Source organism: Microtus oregoni, unplaced genomic scaffold (assembly GCF_018167655.1).
Source record: "Microtus oregoni isolate MIOR12 unplaced genomic scaffold, Mior012 000005F_ref0000423, whole genome shotgun sequence".
Taxonomy (NCBI): domain Eukaryota; kingdom Metazoa; phylum Chordata; class Mammalia; order Rodentia; family Cricetidae; genus Microtus; species Microtus oregoni.
The window spans coordinates 34,160,384-34,183,954 of record NW_024543064.1 but is presented as its reverse complement, the minus strand read 5'-3'; the positions used below and the strand labels follow the sequence as shown (position 1 = coordinate 34,183,954).

The 23,571-nt window shown below is 51.9% G+C and overlaps 3 protein-coding genes across 6 annotated transcripts; 1 reads left to right on the top strand and 2 right to left on the bottom strand.

Moving 5' to 3' along the window:
• Positions 1-5,232: 5,232 nt before the first annotated feature.
• Btbd19 (BTB domain containing 19) lies at positions 5,233-11,627 on the bottom strand. 2 transcript variants are annotated; one of them, XM_041651600.1, is made up of 9 exons: positions 11,244-11,627; positions 9,805-10,022; positions 9,681-9,758; positions 8,857-8,877; positions 8,143-8,240; positions 6,995-7,063; positions 6,779-6,910; positions 6,539-6,664; positions 5,233-6,430 (listed from the first exon to the last, which is right to left on the bottom strand). In XM_041651600.1, exons 1-9 carry the CDS (start codon positions 11,327-11,329, stop codon positions 6,296-6,298), a joined length of 963 nt encoding a protein of 320 aa, XP_041507534.1. In that variant the 5' UTR covers positions 11,330-11,627; the 3' UTR covers positions 5,233-6,295. The 2 variants fall into 2 exon arrangements, with proteins under 2 accessions (XP_041507534.1, XP_041507533.1); XM_041651599.1 differs by lacking the exons at positions 8,857-8,877; positions 9,681-9,758 and adding an exon at positions 9,621-9,674 and having other exon boundaries at positions 8,143-8,202; positions 9,809-10,022.
• Positions 9,848-14,050, top strand: Dynlt4 (dynein light chain Tctex-type 4). Of its 3 annotated transcripts, none has more exons than XM_041651604.1 (2): positions 9,848-10,452; positions 13,304-14,050. In XM_041651604.1, the coding sequence occupies exon 2, from the start codon at positions 13,312-13,314 to the stop codon at positions 13,969-13,971; it is 660 nt and encodes a 219-aa protein (XP_041507538.1). In that variant the 5' UTR covers positions 9,848-10,452; positions 13,304-13,311; the 3' UTR covers positions 13,972-14,050. The 3 variants fall into 3 exon arrangements, with proteins under 3 accessions (XP_041507538.1, XP_041507535.1, XP_041507536.1); XM_041651601.1 differs by lacking the exon at positions 9,848-10,452 and adding an exon at positions 12,589-12,663; XM_041651602.1 differs by lacking the exon at positions 9,848-10,452 and adding an exon at positions 12,592-12,663 and having other exon boundaries at positions 13,301-14,050.
• Positions 13,925-19,153, bottom strand: Plk3 (polo like kinase 3). The gene is made up of 15 exons (XM_041651598.1): positions 18,541-19,153; positions 18,327-18,434; positions 18,121-18,237; positions 17,837-17,966; positions 17,654-17,741; positions 16,807-16,902; positions 16,517-16,715; positions 16,280-16,406; positions 15,983-16,074; positions 15,644-15,737; positions 15,425-15,508; positions 15,168-15,330; positions 14,894-15,023; positions 14,605-14,718; positions 13,925-14,498 (listed from the first exon to the last, which is right to left on the bottom strand). Exons 1-15 carry the CDS (start codon positions 18,739-18,741, stop codon positions 14,307-14,309), a joined length of 1,935 nt encoding a protein of 644 aa, XP_041507532.1. The 5' UTR covers positions 18,742-19,153; the 3' UTR covers positions 13,925-14,306.
• Between the last annotated feature and the right edge of the window lie 4,418 nt (positions 19,154-23,571).

Below are 23,571 nucleotides of genomic sequence, written 5' to 3'. Positions count from 1 at the left end.
GAATATGCACCTTGCCAAGAAGCACAGCACAGACCTGCAGAAGGTGCAGACAAACAGCGTGAAGGCAAAGAACACATACACAGAGGCGGCCACCGTTAGGGTCCTCGGGAAGCCTAAGGCAGTGAAGCCCATCGTGCCAAAGGGCTCCAGCAGCAAACTCAGCCATCTTGCTTCCATCATTCACCCCAGGCTTCAGAAGCAGAAGCTACATGGCCAAAGGTCATAGACTTGGCCAACTAAAGCCCAAGGTTCAAACCAAGGCAGAAGCCACAGCTCCAGCTAGGCCCCTGTGAAGGCCACATAGAAAAGGCTTCCTATCTGCCTATGTGAGGACACTGGACCGGGGTGGCATACCGACCCAGTATTTGCAGATGATCAGGGCCCTATACAGTTTTTTACAGATCTGTTTTTAAAAAATTCTTAGCAGGGCTGGAGAGATGGCTCAGTGGTTAAGAGCACTAGCTGCTCTTCCAGAGGTCCTGAGTTCAATTCCCAGCAACCACGTGATGGCTCACAGCCATCTGTAGTGAGATCTGGTGCCCTCTTCTGGCCTGCAGGTATACATGGAGGCAGAATGTTGTATAATAAATAAATAAATAAATAAATAAATAAATCTTTTTTTAAAGAAGTAACATTATAAAAAAAAAAAAATTCTTAGCATAGCCGGGCAGTAGTGGTGCACACATTTAATCCCAGCACTCGGGAGGCAGAGGCAGGCGGATCTCTGTGAATTTGAGGCCAGCCTGATCTACAAGAGCTAGTTCCAAGATAGACCCCAAAGCTACAGAGAAACCCTGTCTCGGAAAAAAAAAAAAATGCTTAACATAGAACATGATGCAAGCCTGAGTTCCTTTGGCATTCCAGTCCTGCCCACCTCTCCAGGCTCAGCTTCCGGCTCCCTGCTCCTTAGTAAGCCAGGGAGGGGCAAATCCAGGAAGACATGATGAGATGGAAGGTCAGCAAAGTGGCCAGCTGAAGAAGAGATGAAGGAAGCAGGGCCTAGGGTGCTATTTTAGGAGGTTTGTGGAAGGAGCCCTGGCCCAAGCAACCTCCATGGCAGAACTGCTGTGCACCCACAGCGGTGGCTGGGAGGCAGGAAACTGTCTTTGGCCAGCTAACCATGCGGGCGGGAGATTGTCCCCAGGATGTCGATGCCCAAGCTAATAACCCCACTGATTTAAGCTTCTGGTGGTGAAGAGTTGAGTAGCCCTGTCGTACAGAGGCCTTGAAAGAGCCGAGGCACAACCCTGGGCTGCATTCAGAGCCTCACCCAAATGAAGGGCGAGGTCTTTCCTCCCCCTCTCCCAGTTACCCCTGATGGACAGACTCCCTGCATTCCAGCCGCCACTCACCAGGAATAATCCCACCCAGGCACACTGCCTTCTCACACCTCACCCATACAAAGGTCGGAATATCATGGTCCAACCAAACGTCACACAGAGACAAAACACATTGCAGCTCAACCCATACTAAAATGCCTTAAACGAATTCAAGTTAGCTGGCATAGTGATGAAGACCTGTAATCCAAGCACTCAGGTGGTAGGATCAGAGGCCATCCTCTGCCACTTGGGTTTGGGGTTAGCCTGGGCTAGATGAAATGCTGCCCTTTTTATTATAACATTTAGTGGATAGGTAGGTAGTTGAGTGTGTATGTGCTATGTTTCTAGGGTGAAAGTCAGAGTTTGAGGCCAGTCTGGTCTACAGGGTGAGTTCCAAGACAGCCAAGGCTACACAGAGAAATTCTGTCTTGAAAAAAGTAAAATAAAACAACAATAACAACAAAACACTGGGCTGTGGTGGCACACGCCCTTAATCCCAGCACTCGGGAGGCAGAGGCAGGTGGATCTCTGTGAGTTCAAGGCCAGCCTGGTCTACAAGAGCTAGTTCTAGGACAGGCTCCAAAGCTACAGAGAAACCCTGTCTCGAAAAACCAAAAAAAAAAAAAAAAAAAAGTAAAGCCGACAGTGGCAGCCAACATTGGTGGGAACCTTAGGTAGCAGCACAAAGATGTGATGTCATGTACGGAGGACGATAAATGGCTATTGTGGGGCCAAAGATGTCCCAAGATCCTTTGGCTCCAGACATAGCATTCCAACCTCAGCACATCACGGAGGTTCTGATGACTTAGTCATCCTTGCAGGAGGAGCGCTTCCTTTTAGGAACATTGTTCACAGCTGTGTTGAAAGTTCTTACCCTGATTGCGTGATCCATGCAGCCCTGAGGAATGTGAGGGTGTCACTGAATGGATCCAGTCAGAGCTGAACCACCCCAGGTGCACTGACCTCATCCAGCCTGAGGTGAGAAGTCCTACACTGCTTGTAAAGTGAGCTCACCCAGTGTAGCACCTAGCCATACTCCACCCTCTGGCTTAGCACCCTTCCATGGCTCCCCATGCTGTAGATCAAGCCTAATCTCATTCCAGGCTCCACTAGGGCTAACCTCCTCTACCAGACAGAGCCTCTTTAAAACGCACTCCACTTTCTGGATAAGAATGAACCACTAGTGTTTGTATCACCATAACTTTGAACTTGCATTCCCTCTGCCTAGGTTCTTCCTCAGCTTCCCTTGTCCTCAGCCCAATCATCCTTCAAGAGGAACCGGATGCTATCTCAGCCTTGCTGAGGCTGGAGAATCGCTGTGAGTTTGAGACCAGCCTAAACTGTCTTTAGAATAGAGTGAGACACTGTTCTAAATTAAAACAACCCAGGCAGTGGTGGCGCACGCCTTTAATCCCAGCACTCGGGAGGCAGAGGCAGGTGGATCTCTGAATTTGAGTCCAGCCTGGTCTGCAAGCTAGTTCCAGGACAGGCTCCAAAGTTACCCAGAGAAACCCTGTCTCAAAACAAATAAACAACAAACAAAAACAACGAAACAAAACAAAAAACTGGAACCAGACATTGGTAGCATATTTTTTTGATTCCAGCACTCAGGAGGCAGAGACAGGTGGCTCTCTGTGAGTTCAAGGCCAACTTGGTCTACAGAGTGAGTTCTGGGACAGCAAGGACTATAGAGAGAGACCCTGTCTCCAAAAGCAAAATATAAAAAAAGATAACCTGGATGACAGCTGCCAGAGGAGTGGTAGCATGCCTCCTGTGTGTCCTGCTGCTGAGGGCTGAGCTGGGCTGCTCAGTCTGAAACTGAGGGTGCTCTACCAGTCTGGAACAACAAAACAGTCACCCAAGCATTGGAGCCAATATTTTAGCAATCCCAGATTGCACGAGGGAAGACAGAGCAAGGTCCCGGGCAGAGAAGCGGAGAGAGCAGCGGGCTGGGATCCACAGCTTCCTCTGGGTCAGTTCTGCCCACCCACATTCCCACAGCTGCTTTACCAAGCCCGGCAGAGGCCTTCTCATTTGCAGACCCATGGTGCATCAAGAGCAGACAGTTTCGCTGTGCTTGAGTTCCAGCCCTGAGGATCACGATCATAGGATACAACTGACTTGTAGGAAACATACATGTGTTAACCTGCACCGTGCATCTGAGGCACTGAACCTCTGGGAGGCTGGAAACAAAAGGACACACCCATCCTCTGGTTTTTCTTCGTATCACTGACCTCTTTCATCTTTCTCACAAACATTTCCATGAAGAGGAACACTTCTGAGTCAACATTTTTTTTCCTTTAGGTTTACCTTATTTTTAGTAATGTCTGTGTGGGGCATGTGAATGTGGCATTCAGACACCTATGGAGACTAGAGACATCAAAGCCCCTGGAGCTTGAGTCCCAGGTGTGTACGAGCTACCTGACAGGTCCTAGGGATTGAACTCTGGACTTTTCCCAGAGCAACTGAGCCTTCTCTCCAGTATCACCACCACGCTTTAGTTGGCTTGTTTTTGGAAAAAGCCTCTCATTCTGTGTTCCAGGTGTCTGGAAGCAGGCAAAGTTGTCCAGGTCCCAGTGCTAGGATTACAGATATGAGCCACCACACCCAGCTCATAATCAAATTTTGAAAGCCTTGTTTTTTCTATCTTCTCTTTCATAGAGGTTTGAATGTAGAGTCTAGGGTGTGGTGGTCCATGCCTGTCATTAATTCTATCACTTGGGAAGCTGAGGCAGGAGGGTCATTATGAGCCTCTTGGTTTTTGTTTTTTGAGACTAGATCTTGCTGTATTGCACCACTAGAGATCTGCCTCAGTGCTGGGATTAAAGGTGTGTGACAACACGCCCAGTTTATTAAAGATGTATACAGTATTCTGCCTGCAGGTAGAAAGGCAGGCCAGAAGAGGGCACCAGATCTCATTACAAATGGTTGCGGGAATTGAACTCAGGACTTCTGGAAGAACAGCCAGTAACCAGTGCTCTTAACTGTTGAGCCAACTCTCCAGCCCTATTTTGTTTTTTGAAACAGGTCTCATCATGTAACTAACCTAGGCTGGCCTCAAACTGCTGATCCTATGTCCACTTCATGAGTGCTTCCACCCACAGGCCTATTCCACCATGCTATGCTTGCCTCGTGAACACGTCATTGCCTGCATGAGAGGTTGAGTGTTCTGTCTTCAAGTGTAGGATTGTTGGATTCAAGAAACATGAATGATTTCCAAGCTCTTGACAACTACTTAGAAGGCCGTTTTCATCATAGTGCTACAGCCACGCTAATGGAAGCATCACAGGCTTAGTACATGACCTCGAAAGTTGGTGTAGAATAAAGTAACCAAAAGCAAGAGAATTACAGGCATGCAAGCAGCAAATTTCTTTCAGTGTTCACTACCCAAACAAGGGTACCCACCGGGGAGCCACCTGTTCAATCTTGAGAGAGAATACGAATAGCCATCTTTAATCCATAAGCAAACATTTTTATATGTCAGATTTATAATTTTATTTCCTTTTAAATTGTCCACTGTCCTTCGTTTTTAAATCTTGCTTTACAACTCCTTTAAAATTATTTGCTAGGAGCCAGGCAGCAGTGGTTTTTCTTGGAAAAAATATATAAAATATATATATACATCTAATACCACAGTAGTTCCAGTTACTGAAGGTGAGGGTGTTGAGGTGGAACGGTTTCAGCTCAGTAAGTCCAGACCAGCCTGAGCAACAGAGTTAATATTCCTTCCCATCTCTTTAAGAGGTTTTTAGCCGGGCGGTGGTGGCGCACGCCTTTAATCCCAGCACTCGGGAGGCAGAGGCAGGCGGATCTCTGTGAGTTCGATCGAGACCAGCCTGGTCTACAAGAGCTAGTTCCAGGACAGGCTCCAAAACCACAGAGAAACCCTGTCTCGAAAAACCAAAAAAAAAAAAAAAGAAAAAAAAAAGAGGTTTTTATGGGTTGTTTTGTTTTGTTTTTAATTTTCCTAGACAGGGTTCCCCTGTGTAGTCCTGACTGTCTTGGTACTTGCTCTGAGGACCACTCTGGCCTCGAATTTAGAGAGCCGTCTGCCTCTGCCTCCCCAGAGCCGGGATCAAAGGCCTGTGCCACCACTGTCCAGCATTTTTGTTGTTGTTTTTAATTTAGCTGGAATAGTACATGATGCCTTTAATCGCTGTACCGGGGAGGCAGAGGCAGGCAGAGCTCTGTGAGTTCAAGGCTAGCCTGGCCTACAAAATGAGTTCTAGGCCAGCTGGGATTACACAGTGAGATATTACCCACCTCCTACCCCCCAAAAAAGTTAATTCTGGAACTCCCAAACTCAATGTTAAGAACCGCTAAATATCTAGAAACTTTAGTAGCTTGTCCTGGAATGCTGAAAGACTCAGGGAAGGGCGTGACAATCACAACGATGGAACGGGGATGCAATGAACACTGGGGGTGGGGGGAAGAAGTGAGGAGGGGGCACTGGCGGGGTAATGGCGGAAAAGATCCCCAAAAGTGACAGAAGATAGGCTGCAGCCTAAACCAACTCGAAAGTACTATTGGAAGGGAGAAAGGGCATGAGGTAAGCAAGAAGAGATCCTGGTTCCTGACCCGCAGAAATGAGAAACAGTATTTACGGGATTGGGAGAGAGAAGATGAGAAGCTCCGTGCTGAGCCTGGAGCCAGGAAGCTGATTTGCTGTTAAGGAGGATGCGCTACATAGATAACAGCGTCAACCGAATAGAGGGACAGAGGAGTGACCGGCAGCAGGATGTGGTGTGAGCTCATGGAACACATGCCACCCTCGCTTCCGGCCTCGGGGCGTCGCCCGAGCCCGTGACACGACTCCAACTCGGGTCCACTGGCACTGGCCCGCCCCTACATGGTCCTTCCGGCCTCCGGCTCGCAGGGCTTGCTGGGGGCGGAAGCCCGCCTCGGGCGCAGGGCACCTCGGGAGCTGTAGTTTGGAGTGTGATCAGAGCAGATGCCTCCCAAGTTCCGGAAGTGGATCATTTGAAACGAAGGTCCAGAAAACGGTGGTGATCCCGGGGCAGGGTTCCCCTTCGCCGCCTGCACGGTGCGCCCGGGGCCGCATCTCCTCTCCGTAGGGCATGGCACTTCCACGCCTCCACAATTTGCTCCACCTGTAGGAGAAGGAGGGTCACCATGCAGTCCGAAGTCCCTGGCAAGGGCCCTGGCTCCTCATCCCCACGTGGCAGAGTGAATCTGAGCCCGGGTACTCGCGTCCGCACCGGGATGAGCGGCTCCTGTCGGTTCTGCTCTTCCAGGGCGCTCAGCTCCGCCGGGGCCAGCAAGGCCAGTCTCAGCTCTCGAACCACTGGAGCCGCCACTTCGGCCACCGGTCGCTCCAACACCGCCTGTGGAAGTGAACCTTAAGCCCCGGCGGAGCGGCGGCCTGTGCCCTGCCGTCCGCTTGCCGAGTTCCTGCGGCCTCCGCCGCTTCGCCCTCGCCTCCCCCAGGTCCCACTCACGGCGCCCACGCGCGCCCAGTTTCGGGCTGCCTTGACCAGCTCAGCCTCGTCCACACAGAGCTTGTCACTGCGTAGGACGGGCAGCAGCGCAGTGGCCGATAGCTCCAGGAAGCCGCGGGTTCGTAGAGCCTCCTATGGATCGGTGTATTTGATCAGAGCAGAGCAGAGTGGCGTAGGGAAGACAGGCTACAGGAATAATAATGCTGGGAGCTGTACCTGGCTGTGAGCCTCTATGAAGGCTATGCACCGCTCCTGCAGCGGCCCCAGGCCAAAGGTTACAGCCACCTGAGAGCAGAGTGAAGGTGGTCAGGCTAGAGACTGGAGAGGCCTTGTGACCCAGCTCTGCATACTAGGGACTACCACAAGCCTGAGCGCCATCCGAATGGGGAGGCTGACAGCACATGCAATGTCTCATGAAATTAGACCTGGGGACCATGTTCAGGTCCTTCAAACTCCATCTGGGAGCCCAAGTTTGGCTTCTAAACTCCACATCCCACCTTCCCCCATCTCTGCTTAGAGCCATTTCCCACTTTTTTCTGTGTAGCCCTGGCTGACTTCAAACTCAGAGATCCACCTGCCTCTACCTCTACAGTGATGGGATTAAAAGCATGTGCCACTTCCACCTCCTGGCTCCATTTCCCACTCTTAATACAAGGCCACTCTGTAGCCCAGGCTGGCCTCAAACTCAGATTTGATTGCCTCTGCTTCCTGAGTACTAGGATTAAAGGTGTGTGTCACCATGCCTGCCTCTCCCAGCCGTTTGACTCTTGCTCCTATGCAGGACCTTACTGGTGTTCTCTACACCCCGCAGATCAGGGCGGAGTTTATCTCATAAGTGTCCTTGAGCATACACACCCTCACACCTTTTTTCATCTGTTTGTTTTTTTTTTTGTTTTTCTTTTTTTTAATATTTATTTATTATGTATACAATATTCTGTCTGTGTGTATGTCTGCAGGCCAGAAGAGGGCACCAGACCTCATTCCAGATGGTTGTGAGCCACCATGTGGTTGCTGGGAATTGAACTCAGGACCTTTGGAAGAGCAGGCAATGCTCTTAACCACTGAGCCATCTCTCCAGGCCCCGTTTTTTTTTGTTTTTCAAGACAGGGTTTCTCTGAAGCTTTCAAGCCTGTCCTGGACCAGGCTGACCTCGAACACACAGACATCCACCTGCCTCTGCCTCCCAAGTGCTGGGATTAAAGGTGTGCACCACCATGGACCAGCTTTTTGCTTTTTTTTTTTTTTTTTTTTTGGTTCTCATATCGTTCTTGTTGTCAGTCAAGGCTTCTGGCATGTGGAAAGGAGAGGCCAGGGCCACATTCTAAAAATCAGATTCCTCCCCAGGGCTGCCCAGCAGTACCCACCTGCAGGGCCTCACAAACCAGCTCCACATCCAGAACCTTCATCACAAACTCCAAGCATAACTGGGGACAGAAACGAAAGTGAACTGTGTGGTGGTGTCCTTGTTTCAAGGCCTCAAGTCCTACCCTAGAAGCTGTGGATCATTCAGACTCCCAGAAGCCCCGGAGCCATCCTGACCTCCCAGACTTGGGAACCAGGGAATTGTTGGGACCTGTAATTTAGTAAGCCTAGAGGGCCTGGAGGCTAGCAAACCAAGCCCAAAGAGCCCTAGTACACCTCTCTCCACTGAGACTTATCCAAAACTCCAGCCTCCTCTTCCCTCACTGTCTTCCCGCACTGGGTCCCCTCCTTGACTCAACAGCATTTCTATTTTTAACAGAACCTTAAATTTCATGCTTGACATCTCCCTGTCTTCCAGCAAAGCACTGGGTGTTGCCAGCTGTCTCCTCTCAGAGCCACCCACCTCTCTTGGACTGCCATTTCCTGCTTGGACACACCCTCTTGACTTTGACACTAATCTGACTGGCTGGACAGGCCTTTCCTTTTTCCTTATCTCTCGATCCCTTTCCCCCTTAGCTCCCTTGCCCAAAGCATTCAGTGAGTCTCTACCACCCTTGCATTGAAAGATCTCCAGGAGAGGGAAAGCTGACACAGGGCCTTGCTGTGTAGCTTTGGCTGACCCAGAACTCACTCTGTAAACTAGGGTGGCCATGAACTTGGTTTTATCCTCCTCTCTACTCTGCCTACCAAGTGCTAGAAACACAGGTATATACCACCACACCAGGCTAGGGCTGGGAATTGAACCCAGGGCCTGTAGCATACTAGGCAAGTATTCTACCACTGAACTACACTTCCAGCCTAAAACACAAATTCTTGAAGCACCTGAATGAACTAGCCTCCTGGTACCCTTCCAGTTCACCCCACACCCATGTTCCCAGTCCAACCACACCACATATCTAAGCAGCTCCTTGAGTGCCCTGTGACTATAAAGTCATCTTCCCACTCTCCTGAACAAAACCCTACTTGTTCTTCAAGCTCTAACACAGCAGTTTCCTTCTCTAGAAATCTCTCTCCATACATCAGCAGTCTGCCTATCCCACTTAGACCCCTGCTTTTCAGTTTAGCTTTTTGAGACTTAAGTCTCACTCTGTAGCCAAGGCTAGCCTGAACTCCCTAAGTAGTTCAGGCTAGCCTTAAACTTGCCATCCTCCCCAGCCTTCAGATGCTGGGATACTAGCCTGCAACACCACGGCCCACGCATGTCAAATGTCTTCATGTATCTTTCTCCATTCAACTATGGGCCAAAACCAATTTACCCTTGTACTGCAGAACCAGCCAGAAATACTTCCGATGCTTGCTCAGCACACACTGAGCATGTGCAGATCCTGTGTCCATCCTTCTGTCTGCATGAGGTCATGCTGTGTGAAGGAGGCGACGCACTAAGGCGAGGGAAACAAGACAGCTTGCCTGAGACACCCACCTCTCGAAGTTCCTCCAGCCCATATTCCACAGCTGCTGTCAGCACCTCCAGCACCTGCACAGGGGGTGGCAGTTGAGGGAACAGAAGGGAGTTTCCCCTGCCCCTCAACCCCCAGCAGAATGGGCAGACTCCCCACCTCTTGTATCCCCAGTGCATCCCCTCCCCAGACCCCTGCTTGGGAGGCTCACTGAGTAGCGGTGCAGGGTGACGCTGTTGGCATACAGGAACTCCAGCACAGCTAAGAAGGCCTCGGTCGGCACCGTGCTTAGCACCACAGGACTAGGTACCCCAGGGCCCGTCTCTGTCCCCAGAAGTCTCTGGAAGAAGTTGCATCTACAGGCCAACAAGCACCGGTGGGCAAACACCTCTTGCCGTTCTTGACCAACCACAAAGCAAACATCGCTGTGGAAGAGAGGACAGAGAGCCAGAGAAGAGAATCTTGAACCTAGGTCACACTTTTGGCTTTGCCTCTGCCACACTGGGACTTAGCTTCTTTTTCTGTAAGGTCAAAGCCCACGCCCGGGAGACACGGGCTCAACTCTAGTCCCCCTTCGACGCTGTGACTTTCTGTCTTTGACTCTCGCACTTCTCAGCCGTGACCACGGGTCTCAGAGGAGTTGACTATGCTTGGGCAAAGGGGATGCCAGGGTTCATGCGAACAAGATTGATGGCTCTCCAGCCTGAGTCCCGGGGGCAAGGAAACCCCTCGCGGTACAGCGCCCACGAGATGCCAGCTCAGCATTTTCACTCTTCCTCCCGTAGGAGGGTGTGAGGATGTGGGGTGCAGAGCACACTGAGTGCGACCGCCATGGCATTGATGCACCATCATGAGGTGAGACCACATTTTCCATCTTCGCGATCACTTCCGGCCCCAGCCTCTGGGCCTCTGAAGCCCTGCATAAGGTACAGGGGGAGGCAGCAGAGAAAGCTTCAGCTTCCCCTGCCTCTTCCTCCCAGGCTCAGGGCCTAAGGTTTCACCCTCTAGGCCAGACTGTGACACTCTGCCCTCAAGAAAAAGAGAAGTATGACAGCCACTAACCCTGGGGAGCAGGCAGCCTCTGAGACAGCGGGGATGGGAAGCAGCAATCCGTCTCCCATGACCAGCCCTGCCCCCAGTAAACACTATTCCCGGTTTCAGACAGCACTTAGCCTCATCGGCAAGCCGTGGGCGGTCAGCAACCTTGAACTACTTCCTGTCTGGGTCTCTGACCCAATCCTTTGGGCTTCGTTCCTCTTAGGACTCCCCAGAGTCCTCCACTCTCGTCTCTTCAAGGAAAGAAGTCTAGCACTTAGCTGAATACCCAACTCGAGTGAATCAGATCAAATCCCACCTTTCAGGGCTGAGGGGGTTGGAGATTCCTCCTTCAATCCAGAGAAGGAAGGGCTTTGCCTGAGTTTACAAAGTTGCCCTCCTGTCTATCCCTCACTGCCCCCACCTCTGACTCTCAGGATAGCATGGACACAGGCCAGTAGACACCATCTCTACTTGACTTCCTCATAGACTGAGCTCACCAAGGAGGCCAAGTGCTCTTTCCTGGCCTCTTCACCTTTAGCCTCCTCAAATTCATCCATAGGCCAGTGAGAACAAGCTAAGGAAAACCCACCAGGGCGTCACTGCCTCACCTGTACCGGGGGTTGTTGACAAGACTTCGGAGTGCTGTGGAAAAGGAAGCAGCCTGCCCGTGCACAACCAGTCCTGGGTTCTCCATGAGTGGGATGAGCAGCAGAACAAAGGGTGAAATGGCCTAGTGAGGCAAGAGAGGCCTGAGAGGGAGGGCAGGAGCTGTAGAGACCGTTTGCTGAGGAGCTGAAGGTCTAGGACAAAAGAGGCCCAGGTCCCTAAAGAAAACCTGAGGTTCAGGTAAGCGATGCGGGTTCAGAGAGGACCCAAAGAAGCTGCCGCTGGGCAGGCCTATGATCCCAGAGAAGCTGGCTGTGGATGAGGCCCAGGCTGGGAGCCTGCCCAGGCAGCAGCTGGGTGGGAAGCCTGTGAATTTCCATGGAAACTGGAGCTGAGCCTGAGGAGGCCCCGCCCATCTCCCTACCCGCCTAGGAAAATATTTCAGCGGTAGAAGGGTTCTAAGAGTTGGAGGGTCCTAGTGCTGGCTCCTGCCTGCCTACACTGGGTTCAGAATGTAAGGCCTCTGCCCTCCAATCCCTTCCCTAGGGGTTCAGTCTAGAACCGGAATTAGCAGGCCTGAGACATCATCACCTCATCAGGGAAGATTCTTACCCCTAAGTGTGGTTTTCAGAGCTCAGACTTAAGTTTGCCTGGGAGGGGCAGCCCCATGCCTCCCAGAGCAGGGCAGGCAAGGCATCACCAAGAGGCAATCATCCCTAGGGGAAGAGGTATTATGTACTGGGTGATGAAGGAGGTATGGCCATCTGGGGACAAGTTCCAGGGCACCACTGAGTCATGGCCATGCGAGGCCTGGGTCTTTCCCACTGAGCCAAAAGGCCTCCCCTCCTCAGCACACAGCTCTGGCGTAAGGAAGTCATCCAAGCCCCACCCTAGCTCTGCCCTGAAACGGAAATGTTTGTCCTCGTTGAGGCTGATGGGAGAATGTAAAACCATGACGTACTCCTTCCTGTGAGCCCAGATACTGGATTCCTAAGAAGTCGCCCCCGTAAGTCTCAAGGTTCTAGCATATCTCAGGCCCCTGTGATCTGTTCACAAATGGCTAGGCCAGTTGACTGGCCACTTCATAATAGTAGCTCAAAAGCACCTTCCTGTCCATCACACCTCTCTACACCTGCCCCCTCGGCTGTGATGCTTTAGTACTCCAAGCCCCTGTGGACGCCCCCCCCCCCCCCCGCATAACTCAGGGTGCCTTTCCCTCCCCCCAGCAGGTGCTCATAGCAGTAGTGCTTAGGTTATTCCAGAGTTTGGCTGGAGGGAGGAGTTCTGGGAGGGAGTGGCATGCTTGCCACAGCAGCCCCATGGTTACTGCACAACACAAGCCTTCACCACCTACAGGCCTGGCAGGGAGGGCAGCTCAGTGAAGACTGGGGGCCAGCAGAGCTTGGAGGTCAAAGGCTACAGGTGAGTCAGGTGCCTGAGGGAGTTTCCCGAGACCTAAGGAGGATGGACGTCGCCTCACTCATCGCCTGCCTCCGGATACAGCGGGGCAAGGGGGAGATAAGTCACAGCCTACTTAGAGCAGGGAAGATGATTACGTCCCATGCTTCTGAGGCCAGGGAGATCTATGGGAGTGATGGGGTTGGGTCTGCCCCTTCTGGCTCTGGATTCAAGAAATCTAGAAACCAACTTCATGTCCCCATTCTGCTGGTGAAATCAAGTGGGAGGGGAGAAAGGAAGTGGATTTCCTGCTCACCCAGTCAGCTCCATGGCGACCAAGGGAGAACTCTGGGCAGAGGTTCCCGAAGCACAGACCGAGCAGCCTTTCCCTTGCTCTTAACCTTCTCTAAGTCTACTACGGAGGCACTGAGTGTAGTGGCGCACTGTAATCCCACCACTTAGGGGCTGGAGGCCGGAGGGGGGAGTTTAAGGCCAGACTCAGCCACACAAAGAGTTGGAGGCCACAGGAGGCATTATCTAAAACAGAGAGAGAGAGAGAGAGAGAGAGAGAGAGAAAAGAAACCTCAGCTTCCCCAAGCAAGAGGCAGGGTGTAGGGAGATCTGAGCCAGTAAGGGCCACTCCTAAGTGTGGATCTTCCAGCAGGCAGAGCCATGGCTGGCAGGACTCTGCAATCAGGACACCCGGAAGAGGATACTACCAAAGACCTGGCTCTGAAATTACCACCAGGGAAGTCTGGAGGTCACCTGGCCAGCATTGATGAGACCAGACCTGTAGGCCCAGGCCCAGCCTCCCGTCGCGGCTCCCTGCTGAGCCTACACCCATCCTTTTCACGCCGCAACTCACTGGCAGGACCCCTAGTAGGTCTTGGAGGTCGACGACCATCCCTGGGCCTGATGCCTCCTTTAGGTTCACGAGTTAGTTTTTCTGGGTTACCCATCATGCCTGCCCGTCGGATGGCACCCTCATACCGCACCGAACCAGCGCCAGGCGAGCGTTGGGAAGCTGCAAGCGCTCAGCGTGTCCTGGAGGCAGCACTGGATGCAGGGCTGAGCAATGTGTGCTACTCGGGTACCGAGGCAGGAAAACTGGCAAAGGAGCTGTGTGAACAGATACGCATACGTGTGCGGGAGCTCAGCCTACCCCGCTACAAACTGGTGTGCAGTGTGGTGCTGGGACCACGCGAGAGACAGGGCGTGCATGTGGCCAGCCGGGCACTCTGGGACGCAGTACATGATGGACTGGCCTCTGCCACCTTCACCAACACTTCACTGTTCGCCGTGGCTACTGTCCACGCGGTTTACTGGGAATGATAAAGCCTTTAAGTTCTGAAAAAACGGTTTATTATCCCAGGAGGAGGCCCCCCTGGGGCTCACATCCCAATAAATAAATGTGTTAATAAATAAAAGTGGTCCATAAATAATGCCCCCGAGCTGGGAGCTAAGGCTCAGGCTTATCTCAGGGAGAAAGGGAGACAGGAGGACAGGCCATCCCCAACTGTAGTAAAGCTGGTCCCTGATTCCCTGGGGACTCGGCCCAGAGCCCCCAGTGAGGCACCAAAGGGACAGGAAGGGCCACAAAGGCAAGGGCCCGAGTCTTTCAGGCACAGGCCCGGGGTGTGATCACAGCCTGCTCTGCAGGTTGGAACCTAAGCAGGACTTCGGTCCCTGAGCAAGCGCAGAGCATAGCGCAGCCGCTGCCGCAGGTCTGGGGAGCAGCCCAGCTGCCGGAGGTGGGAGGCGAGGTAAGTACAAGCACTGCGATTTCGGGCCACAAAAGTCACAAGGAGAGGTTCCCAGCCACTGAGGATCAGCTTTGTGTGGTCCCCATAGAAGTTCACCTGTGCACAGAAGGTAACAGCGTTCAGGGCTTGGACACCAGACTCACACCTTCCCAGAACCCTGGGCCTACCAGGCCATCCCTTCAACTCCAGGATGGACTCTTACCTGGACAGTGCCATCACTGAACAGCATGAGCAGGGCCTGATCAGTCTTGACCCACTGCAACAGCAAGGGTGGGGCAGGCACCTCTACCTCTTCCACACTGGGCAGATCTCCACCCTGGGAGAATAGGCAGGTCAGGTCACTAGACTGGCATGAACTGGGTCTCTCCCTATGGCTGTCTCCTGCCCTTACAGGTCCAATCACTACCCTTGAGTCACCCTTCCCCCCTCACCAATGATGGAGAATCAAAGATGCCCGAGTCCCTAACATCCCCCCCGTGCAGCCTACACACCTTCATGAGGTGTTGTTCCATGTAGGAGGCGAAATACCGCAAGATGCCCAGCTGAGGCTGCAGAGCACGGGGTACAGACCCCACAGAGAAGGAGAAGTGCTTCGCGCTGGTGGGGTTGTAGTGCACGATCCTGAAAGAACGTGGAAAGCAGAGAAGGAGCCTGGCGTTATCGTTCCTCCCCTTTGGATTTGAGAGCCCTGAACCCAGAAACACCAGGGTGCAACTCTGCTTGGTACAACAGCCTAAATACAAAGTGCCCCCAAATAGCACTTACTTCCTGTTGGCTGACAGGGCCATGTGTGTGCCATCGTTGAAGAGCACGGCTACACGGCGGCTGGACAGCTGATACCCAAAGCCAAACTTGTTGGAGTAGTCAACCCACTTGCTGACCCACACCAGAGGTTCTGGCTGTGCCAACGGGGCTGGGTTCTGTTCCGCTGTTACAGGAGAGGAGGGAGTGAAGACTTTCCCTGGTCTCTAGGTCAAAGAGAACTTTCCAAACTATTTGCATGGACCAGAGCCCAGCCTTACCTGGGGGCATGAAGGCCACACAGTTTCTCAGGGCACAGAGGGCAGACTCTACCACTGTGGCCACAGTCAAACCTTCTTCAAACCCTGAGGGAACAGGGCACTGACACTTAGGCAATGGCCTCCCTGGGCCCAGGTCATGTCCCTTGGCCAACCACTTCCTTTTGGCCCCTGGTCTCCACCCTAGCCACCTCCAGCACCTCTCATCTTCTGGCTCCTCACCATCTCCACTGCTTGCCAGTGTCCCACGGGGTGAGCTGTCCTCAGCAGCTGTCTCTACCAAGCTGACGGGGGCCGGGCCTGAAGCTGCTGGAGCCTGGACAGTTGGGTAGAGAGGGAGTGAGATTAGGTCTCAGAATCCAAATCCTTGAAAAGCCCAGGGGCCCAGCCCCGTCCCTGACGGCTCTCAGGGCACCCTAGGTCAGCCTCAGCTGGCTAATGACACACCGCCAATTAGGGCCACCACGAGGTTGGGTGCTTCATCAGCCTTTCATGCTGGGCTTCCCTCAGCTGCTAGGGTCAGGGTGAGTCAGGGGAATAATGCTCACATGAGCACCTCACCTCAGGCCTGACATCCGGGTGACCGAGGGATGTGCGCATCAGGCCGCTCACCAAACAGGAGACATTATCCCGTTCCTCGGAATGGTTCTTATCTGGGGGGTGAGGGAATACAGCCCTCAGTGTCTGTCTGATCACATTTCCCAAAGTGTTCACACACAGGCAGGTCTTCCCACGTGTCTAGACACACATGTTCTCCCCAAGAGTCTACAGGTCCCCCCACTGGAACCAGCCCCTACTCAGAGGAATGTAAGAAGCCACTGCTCTATACCCTGACCTCCTGACGCCTGACTCACTCACTCTTGTTCTTTTTCCTGCCAAACAGGCTCTTGGTGACTTTGGCAAACAGACTCCTCGCAGGGTTGGGGGGGGTCAGATCTGGGACTGTCACACAGCTGCTGACAGGAAGCCGATCAGGGGTATAGCCCTGAGGACGAGAGCCAAACAAACAGAGAAGTGAGACCCCAAGGGTCCTGCTCTTTCATCCTCTGAGAACACGCAGGCCGATGGAACCGCAGCATCTGGAGAACCACAGACCTTCGTAAAGAAGTCATGGCGTAGGATCTGTTCGATAGAGGGGCGGTCTCGGGGTGAAGCCCGGAGAATGGCAGCCAGGAGCTGACGGGCAGGTAATGAGAGGCTGGCAGGCAATGTGTAATGAACCTGCTTGATGCAGCGGTAAGTTTCCTTCAGGTCAGCTGTCTCAAACGGGGGGCTCCCACACAGGAGTGTGTACCTGTGCCCGGGAATGGGGGACCAGGAGTCAGGTACTGGGAACACCCCATCCATGCACCTATCGCCCACCTGCTAGTGACCTCGGCACTCACATGACACAACCAAGTGACCACACATCTGCCTCGGGGCCATGGCCTTGTCTCAGCAGCACTTCTGGGGCCACGTAGTTGGGAGTGCCACAGATGGTCCTGAAAGAGGGTAGGGCAGAGAGGGGAAGGCTCAGACTCAGCCTAGCACCCGCCCCCATTCCTGCCCCTGCTGTGAGTTCAGACAAAGCAGCTGCCTGTCACCAAGGGTCAGAGAGCTCCTGCTTGTCTTGGGACAATGGATGTTGAGAGTGGCAGCTGAGTCCTCACCCACCCGTCTCCTCCAGCTGCACAGCTGCTCTGCAGCACAGGAGGAGGCCTGACCCCAACGTTGCCCCCTCTCCCAAGGTCAGTATAGAGGGTCCACGGTTGATCCCTTCCCCCACTCCCGTCTGTCAAACACTCATTAGGCTGTCACCTCCCACAGTCTGCGCTGCACACAACCAACACCAGCTGTCATACCCTCCATAAACACTCACCTGCCACCCATGCTATCTGTGTGACACACACCCGCCGCAGGGATCTTCTTAGACATAAGGGTATCATGTCCTGTCATTCCCTCAGTCAGTCAGTCTCACAGACAAACGCTCACTGCCTGGTCTGTTTTCCCCATCCAACGCAGACAGATCAGCCATACGTTTCCAAGACTCCTTAGACCCCCATATGCGTCAGGGACTCAGGGCACCCGCCCGCCTGTGTGGCCACCTCTACCTTCACACATAAGGACAGCCCATCACCCCATCCCTGTTTATCCCAAGCACACATCAGGTCACCTTGCTTTCCACTTACATACTGTCACACTGGACACCATCGGTGTCACATACAGACTGAGGCCACCATCACCCCCACTCACTTTTTCCTCTGCTCCGGGGGCTCTAATCGAGCTGCCAGCCCAAAATCCCCCACCTTCAGTTCCATGTTATCAGTGATGAAAAAATTTCCTAGAGAGTGGCAGAAAGACGGGTCAGATTCCTCCTCACTGCCTCCCTTCCCTTCCCAGGTCCCCCACCCTTCCGAACAGACCCGGGAATCTCACCCAGCTTGAGGTCTCTGTGCAGGATACCCCTCTGGTGCAAATACTTGAGGCCAGAAAGGATCTGGCGCAGGTAGTAGCGAACCTCTGGTTCCAAAAGGGTGTGCCGGGCCTTCCAGATGTGGGCCAGGGACTGCAGAAAGCCACTGTTTCAGTCCCTGCTTGCCTTCCCAGACCCGCCCTCCATCTGTGCTTGCTAAGGACGACAGGAACCCAGTTTTGGATTTAAGAACCCACTTCCTTTCCCACCCCTGTAACCAATGAATCCCCCCACCCCCATTCCGGACCTTTCGGCTACAGAGCTCCAGGAAAATGTATATGTTGTCAGCATCCTCGAAATGGTGCGAAAACCGAACGATATGGCGGTGCTGTAGGTCTCGGTGCAACTCGATCTCATTTAGGATCTGCGACAAGGGCGCGAGATCGTCATCTTTCCAGGGTTCCCACGCCACCATCCCCTTCCTACCCCTTGGTCCTCAGGGCCTGGACCCACCTTTTCGCGCTGATGCGGCTTGGCGACGCGGCTCTGCGGGATGACTTTGACCGCGTAGGCTACACCGGTTTCGGTGTCAGCGGCTTCATAGCAGCGGGCGAAACCCCCCTAAGAGGAGGAGGATGCATCGGTCCGGTCGCCCCAGGGAGACAGGGTCGGGCCTGGAGGGCTCCCCTCTACCTCCGTCAGCGCCACCCCAAAGCCCCCGACTTACCTTGCCCAACAAGCGGCCCTTGATGTAGGTACGGCCACTGCATGGGTCGGTGATGAGGCGACCCGGGTCCGGCGCCGCTGGCCCGGCTGGCTCCGATCGCGGCGAGGCACTAGCAGGCGGCCCCGGGCCGGCGGGGGGCGCGGGCGGGGCGGCTGCGCGCGGGAAGGGGCGCGGGGACAAGAAGCCGGCGGCGGGCTCCATGCCGGCGGCGCGGCGCAGCGCCGGCCCGAGCTGGCTCTCCGTTCCGCCCGGCCCCGGCTGCGCGTGGCGCTGCCTGGTTTCTCTACGCTGCGAGCGCGCCCGAGGGAGCCCGGCGATTTTATCAATGAACGCCTGCCCCCTCCCGGGTGTCTCGTCATCGCGAGGTCCGCCCCTTTCCTGGCTGGCAGGCTTGGAGAAGCCCCGCCCTCTGTTCGGTTACGTCACCTGAAAGATCCACCCCCTGCCCGGACGTACTTCAAGGCCACGCCTCCGGCTCCGGCCTTAAAGGAGCCGCGGTAGTGCTAGTCAGCCCGACAGGTGCAAGGCTGCTCATCTTTTTTCAGTTTGCTACCCCGTCCACGTGGTGATTACGTGTCCTGCCAAAGGCAGCCTCTTTCTTTCTTCGTGCTGAAGTCGGAGTGGAGACCGGGTGTCCCGAGGCCTCTACAGCGTTACAGTTGGGAGAGAAGAGGCAGGAGTGGCGCAAACTTCCCTCAGTGCACGTCACCAACCCGAGAGGGGGCGGGGGGGGGTCTCCCTTAAACGTCACCGTGCCCTGGGACAGAACCCATAACCCTAGCCTAGTGCTGCCCTCTTTGGGGACTATGGAAAAACACGCTGCTTTGGAGCCTGATTTACCTGGTCCGGGACTGTACAATGGGTTTGTAGAACAGAGCCTGATATTAGAGGTTTTGTTTTTGTTTTCTAGACAGGGTTTCTTTATGTAGTCCGGGCTGTCCTCGAACTCAGAGATCCACCTGCCTCTGCCTCCAGAGTGCTGGGATTAAAGCCACCTCCGGACTTAACGGCTTCCACTTGGAATCCTAACCCCTCTGACTCTGTCCAAAGATCACACATCTCTGCCTGCCTTTGCGGACTTTGTTTCCATTCTGAGCTATCCATTCAGACCTCAGATTTACTGAAAACATCTGCTAAGTGACAGGCACTGCCTCCACTAAGAGAGGTCAGAGCTGCAGCCCTCCTGTAGTTTACAGGATTCTGCTTTCGGGAAGCAGATATAAGTACATAAACAAAGTAATTACAGGCTGTGAAAAGGGCTAGGAAGGACGTAAACAAAAGAGCAACCAAGAGCATGCTTTACAAAGAGTAGTCAGAGTACCAACAGATACAGACAACCGGTTCCCGCCAACCTAACTGAGTTCGTCTCAGACCTCTCGATGGAACCCTTCAGCTCCATCTTTCCCTGGTCATAGTCTACCTTATCGGGATTATTGCTACACTGTACTGTCCTCCTAGACTTTGGTTTCATTTCCATTCCATCCTGCCTGCATATGCTGTCGGAATTTACCCAATCGTCATCAGGCCTCAAAGACTTTTTTTCCGTGTGTGTGTGTGTGTGTGTGTGTGTGTGTGTGTGTGTGTTTCAAGATAGGATTTCTCTGTGTAGCCCTGACTGTCCTGGAACTCGCTCTGTAGACCAGGCTGGCCTTGAACTCACAGAGATCCTCCTGTCTCTACTTTCAGGGTGCCTCGCATGAAAGCTGGGTTTAAGGCATGCACCACCATGCCAGACTACAAGGACCTTCTTTAAAAAAGGAGTTCCCAAATAGCCGAAGGCCAGGAGAAATATCAGTAACTTAAATAAGAGGATGGGGTATGGAGTGGGCTAAGGTGCCATGTTTAGCAATTTTCCCAGGGGAGAAGGTAGTGGTGAGGCCAGAAAGGACAGAATTTCAGTTCAAATGAAGTCTTGGGCTGGAAGTCGAGGCTGGAGGATCAAGAGTTCAAGGTTGTCCTAGTTAGAGTCAAATGTCAAGAGTCATTCAAGGGACCCTGACTGAGGTGACGTGGGATGACCTTTGGTATATGTGTTACTCTTATTGGCTGAAGAATAAAGCTGCTGCTGGGCTGTGGGGGCACACGCCTTTAATCCGAGCACTTGGGAGGCAGAGGCAGGCGGATCTCTGTGAGTTCAAGACCAGCCTGGTCTACAAGAGCTAGTTCCAGGACAGGCTCCAAAACCACAGAGAAACCCTGTCTCGAAAAAAAACCAAAAAAAAAAAAAAAAAAAAAAAGAATAAAGCTGCTTTGGCTTTGGCCTATGGCAGAGCAGAATATAGCCAGGCTGGAAGATATGTATATGTATATGTATATGTATATGTATATGTATATGTATCTTCCAGCCTGGCTCGAGAGAGAGACAGAGAGAGAGAGAGAGAGAGAGAGAGAGAAAGAGCGAGTAAACAGAGTCAAGTAGCTGCTGAAGGAGAAAGCCACCACCGGAACTTTACTGGTAGGCCACAGCATTGAAATAATACACAGATTAATAGAAATGGGTTAATTTAAAATGAAAGAATTAGTTACTAAGAAGCCTGAGCTAATAGGCCAAACAGTGTTGCAATTAATAAAGTTTCTGTGTGATTATTCAGGTCTGGGCAGCCGGGGAATTGCACAGACTAGACTGACCTTTGGCCAAGTATGATAGGAATTACCTTGATTGATGATTAGTATGGTATGGCCAAGCCCCCTGTGCGTGTCATCATCCCTGGGCAAGTGGATCCTGGCTATATAAGAAAAAGCTAGCAGAGCTGGGTGGTGGGTGGTGGTGGCACATGCTTTTAATTCCAGCACTCAGAAGGCAGAGACAGGCAAATTTCTATGAGTTTAAGGCTAGCCTGGTCTACAGAGCAAGTTCCAGGACAGCCAGGACTACTACAAAAATAAACACTGTCTCAAAAAACAAAACAAACAAACAAAAAGACAGAAAAAGAAAGGAAGAAAAAAGAAAAGAAAGTTAGCACACAGAAAGAAAGAAAGAAAGAAAGAAAGAAAGAAAGAAAGAGGAAAAGACAGGTCTGGAGAGATAATTCAGCAATTGGTCATGGATGCTCTTTCAGATGGCCTGAGTTCAGTCCCCAGCACCCACAGTGGGTGACTCACAGCTGCCTTTAACTTGAGCTCCAGGAATTCAACACCTCTAGCCTCCTTGGTTGAGAACCTTGCATGTAAACACATACAATATATAATTAAAATAAATATTTAAAGAAAGAAAGCTGACAGAGAGCAAATGAGGGAGCAAGCCTGTGAGCAGCATCACCATGGTCTCTGTTTCAGTTCCTGCTTCAGCTTCTGCCATGGCTTCCCTCTGTGACTGTCTGTAACCTGTAAAATGACAGAACCCTTTCCCCCTAAGTTCCTCTCAGCCATGGTGTTTATCACAGCAGCAGAAAACCGACTAGAACAAAGGCCATCCTTGGCTGTATACATAGTGAATTTGAGACTCACCTAGAATAAATTCAATATTGTCTTTAAAGAAGATATATTCAATATTTTTTATTTTATTTTACAGTGCTGGGGATTGAAGCCAAGGCTTTGTTTGTGCAAGGCAAATATTACTAAGCTGTATCCCCACTTCGATGTTACAGTTCTGTACTTGGAAAATAAATTAAGATATCTGTGTATTAGTTTGCTAGAGATGCCATAACGTAACAAAATAATCTTAAATTTGGTGGCTCAAATAACAAAACAAAAAAACAAAACAAGCCAGGCGGTGGTGGCACACGCCTTTAATCCCAGCACTCGGGAGGCAGAGGCAGGCGGATCTCTGTGAGTTCGAGGCCAGCCTGGTCTAGAGAGCTAGTTCCAGGACAGGCACCAAAAAAACTACAGAGAAACCCTGTCTCGAAAATCCAAAAAACAAACACAAAAAAAAACCCCAACAACAACAAAATGATTTTCGTGGTTCTAAAAGTTGGAGGGTCACCAGGTAGTGGTGATTAGTGGTGATGCACGCCTTTAAACACCGAGAAGACAGAGACAGGTGAATCTCTGTGAGTTCGAGGCCAGCCTGGTCTACAGAGCAAGTTCCAGGACAGCCACAGCTGCAAAGAGAAAACTGTCTCCAAAAACAAAAACAAGCAAGCAAACAAACAAAAAAAAAAAATCAGAGGTTCAAGATCAAAGTGTAAGCAGGACTGATTTTAAAAAAAAAATACTTTTGTTAGTTTGTTTTTCTCTGTGTAGCCCTGGACTGTCCTGGAACTCTTTCTGTAGACCAGACTGGCCTCAAACTCACAGAGAACCCCCTGCCTCTGCCTTGAATGAGTGCTAGGATTAAAGGTGTGCACCACCATTGCCCCTTAACATTTAAATTTTTTTTTAAAATTATTTCTCTGTATGTGTGTGTGTGTGGAAATGCAAGTGCCTCCCCCCACTCAAAAATAGACAGAATGTAGCCAGGCATTCCTTTAATCCCAGTACTCAGGAGACAGAGGCAGGAAGATCTCTGTGAGTTCGAGGTCAGCCTGTTCTACAAAGTGAATTCCAGGACAGCCAGAGCTGTTACACAGAGAAACCCTGTCTTTAAAAAACAAACAGGGGGCTGGAGAGACAGCTCAGTGGTTAAGAGCATTGCCTGCTCTTCCAAAGGTCCTGAGTTCAATTCCCAGCAACCACATGGTGGTTCACAACCATCTGTAATGAGATCTGGTACCCTCTTCTGGCCTGCGGGCATATACGTGTATACATAATAAATAAATTAATTTAAAAAACCAAACAAATAAAAAAAGAAAAAATTTAAAATTAGATTTACTTATTTGTGTGGTGTGTTTTTTATTTTATCTTATTTTATTTATTTGTTTGTTTGTTTGTTTATTGAGACAGGGTTTCTCTTTAGCTTTGGAGCCTGTTCTGGAACTAGCTCTTGTAGACCAGACTGGCCTCCAATTAACAGAGATCCGCCTGCCTCTGCCTCCCGACTGCTGAGATTAAAGGTGTGCGCCGCCACCATCCGGCTGTGTGTATTATTAATGTTTCTGTGTTGGGTGCGCACATATGGAGCAGGAGTTGGCTTTTATTAATCACCAAAAT

What these genes read in the sequence shown, in the direction of transcription:
- Btbd19 (XM_041651600.1), bottom strand. Translation starts at nt 11,329, where the DNA reads ATGGAGAACCCAGGACTGGTTGTGCACGGGCAGGCTGCTTCCTTTTCC. An exon ending in TCCCTCAACTGCCACCCCCT is followed by an intron (nt 8,878 to 9,680) that starts GTGCAGGTGCTG and finishes TGGTAGGCAGAG; the next exon opens with TAGAGAGGAGGATAAAACCA. An exon ending in TCATAGAGGCTCACAGCCAG is followed by an intron (nt 6,911 to 6,994) that starts GTACAGCTCCCA and finishes ACCGATCCATAG; the next exon opens with GAGGCTCTACGAACCCGCGG.
- Dynlt4 (XM_041651604.1), top strand. Translation starts at nt 13,312, where the DNA reads ATGGCTGGCAGGACTCTGCAATCAGGACACCCGGAAGAGGATACTACC.
- Plk3 (XM_041651598.1), bottom strand. Translation starts at nt 18,741, where the DNA reads ATGGAGCCCGCCGCCGGCTTCTTGTCCCCGCGCCCCTTCCCGCGCGCA. An exon ending in ACCCGGATGTCAGGCCTGAG is followed by an intron (nt 15,738 to 15,982) that starts GTGAGGTGCTCA and finishes CCAACTGTCCAG; the next exon opens with GCTCCAGCAGCTTCAGGCCC. An exon ending in TCAGTGATGGCACTGTCCAG is followed by an intron (nt 14,499 to 14,604) that starts GTAAGAGTCCAT and finishes TTCTGTGCACAG; the next exon opens with GTGAACTTCTATGGGGACCA.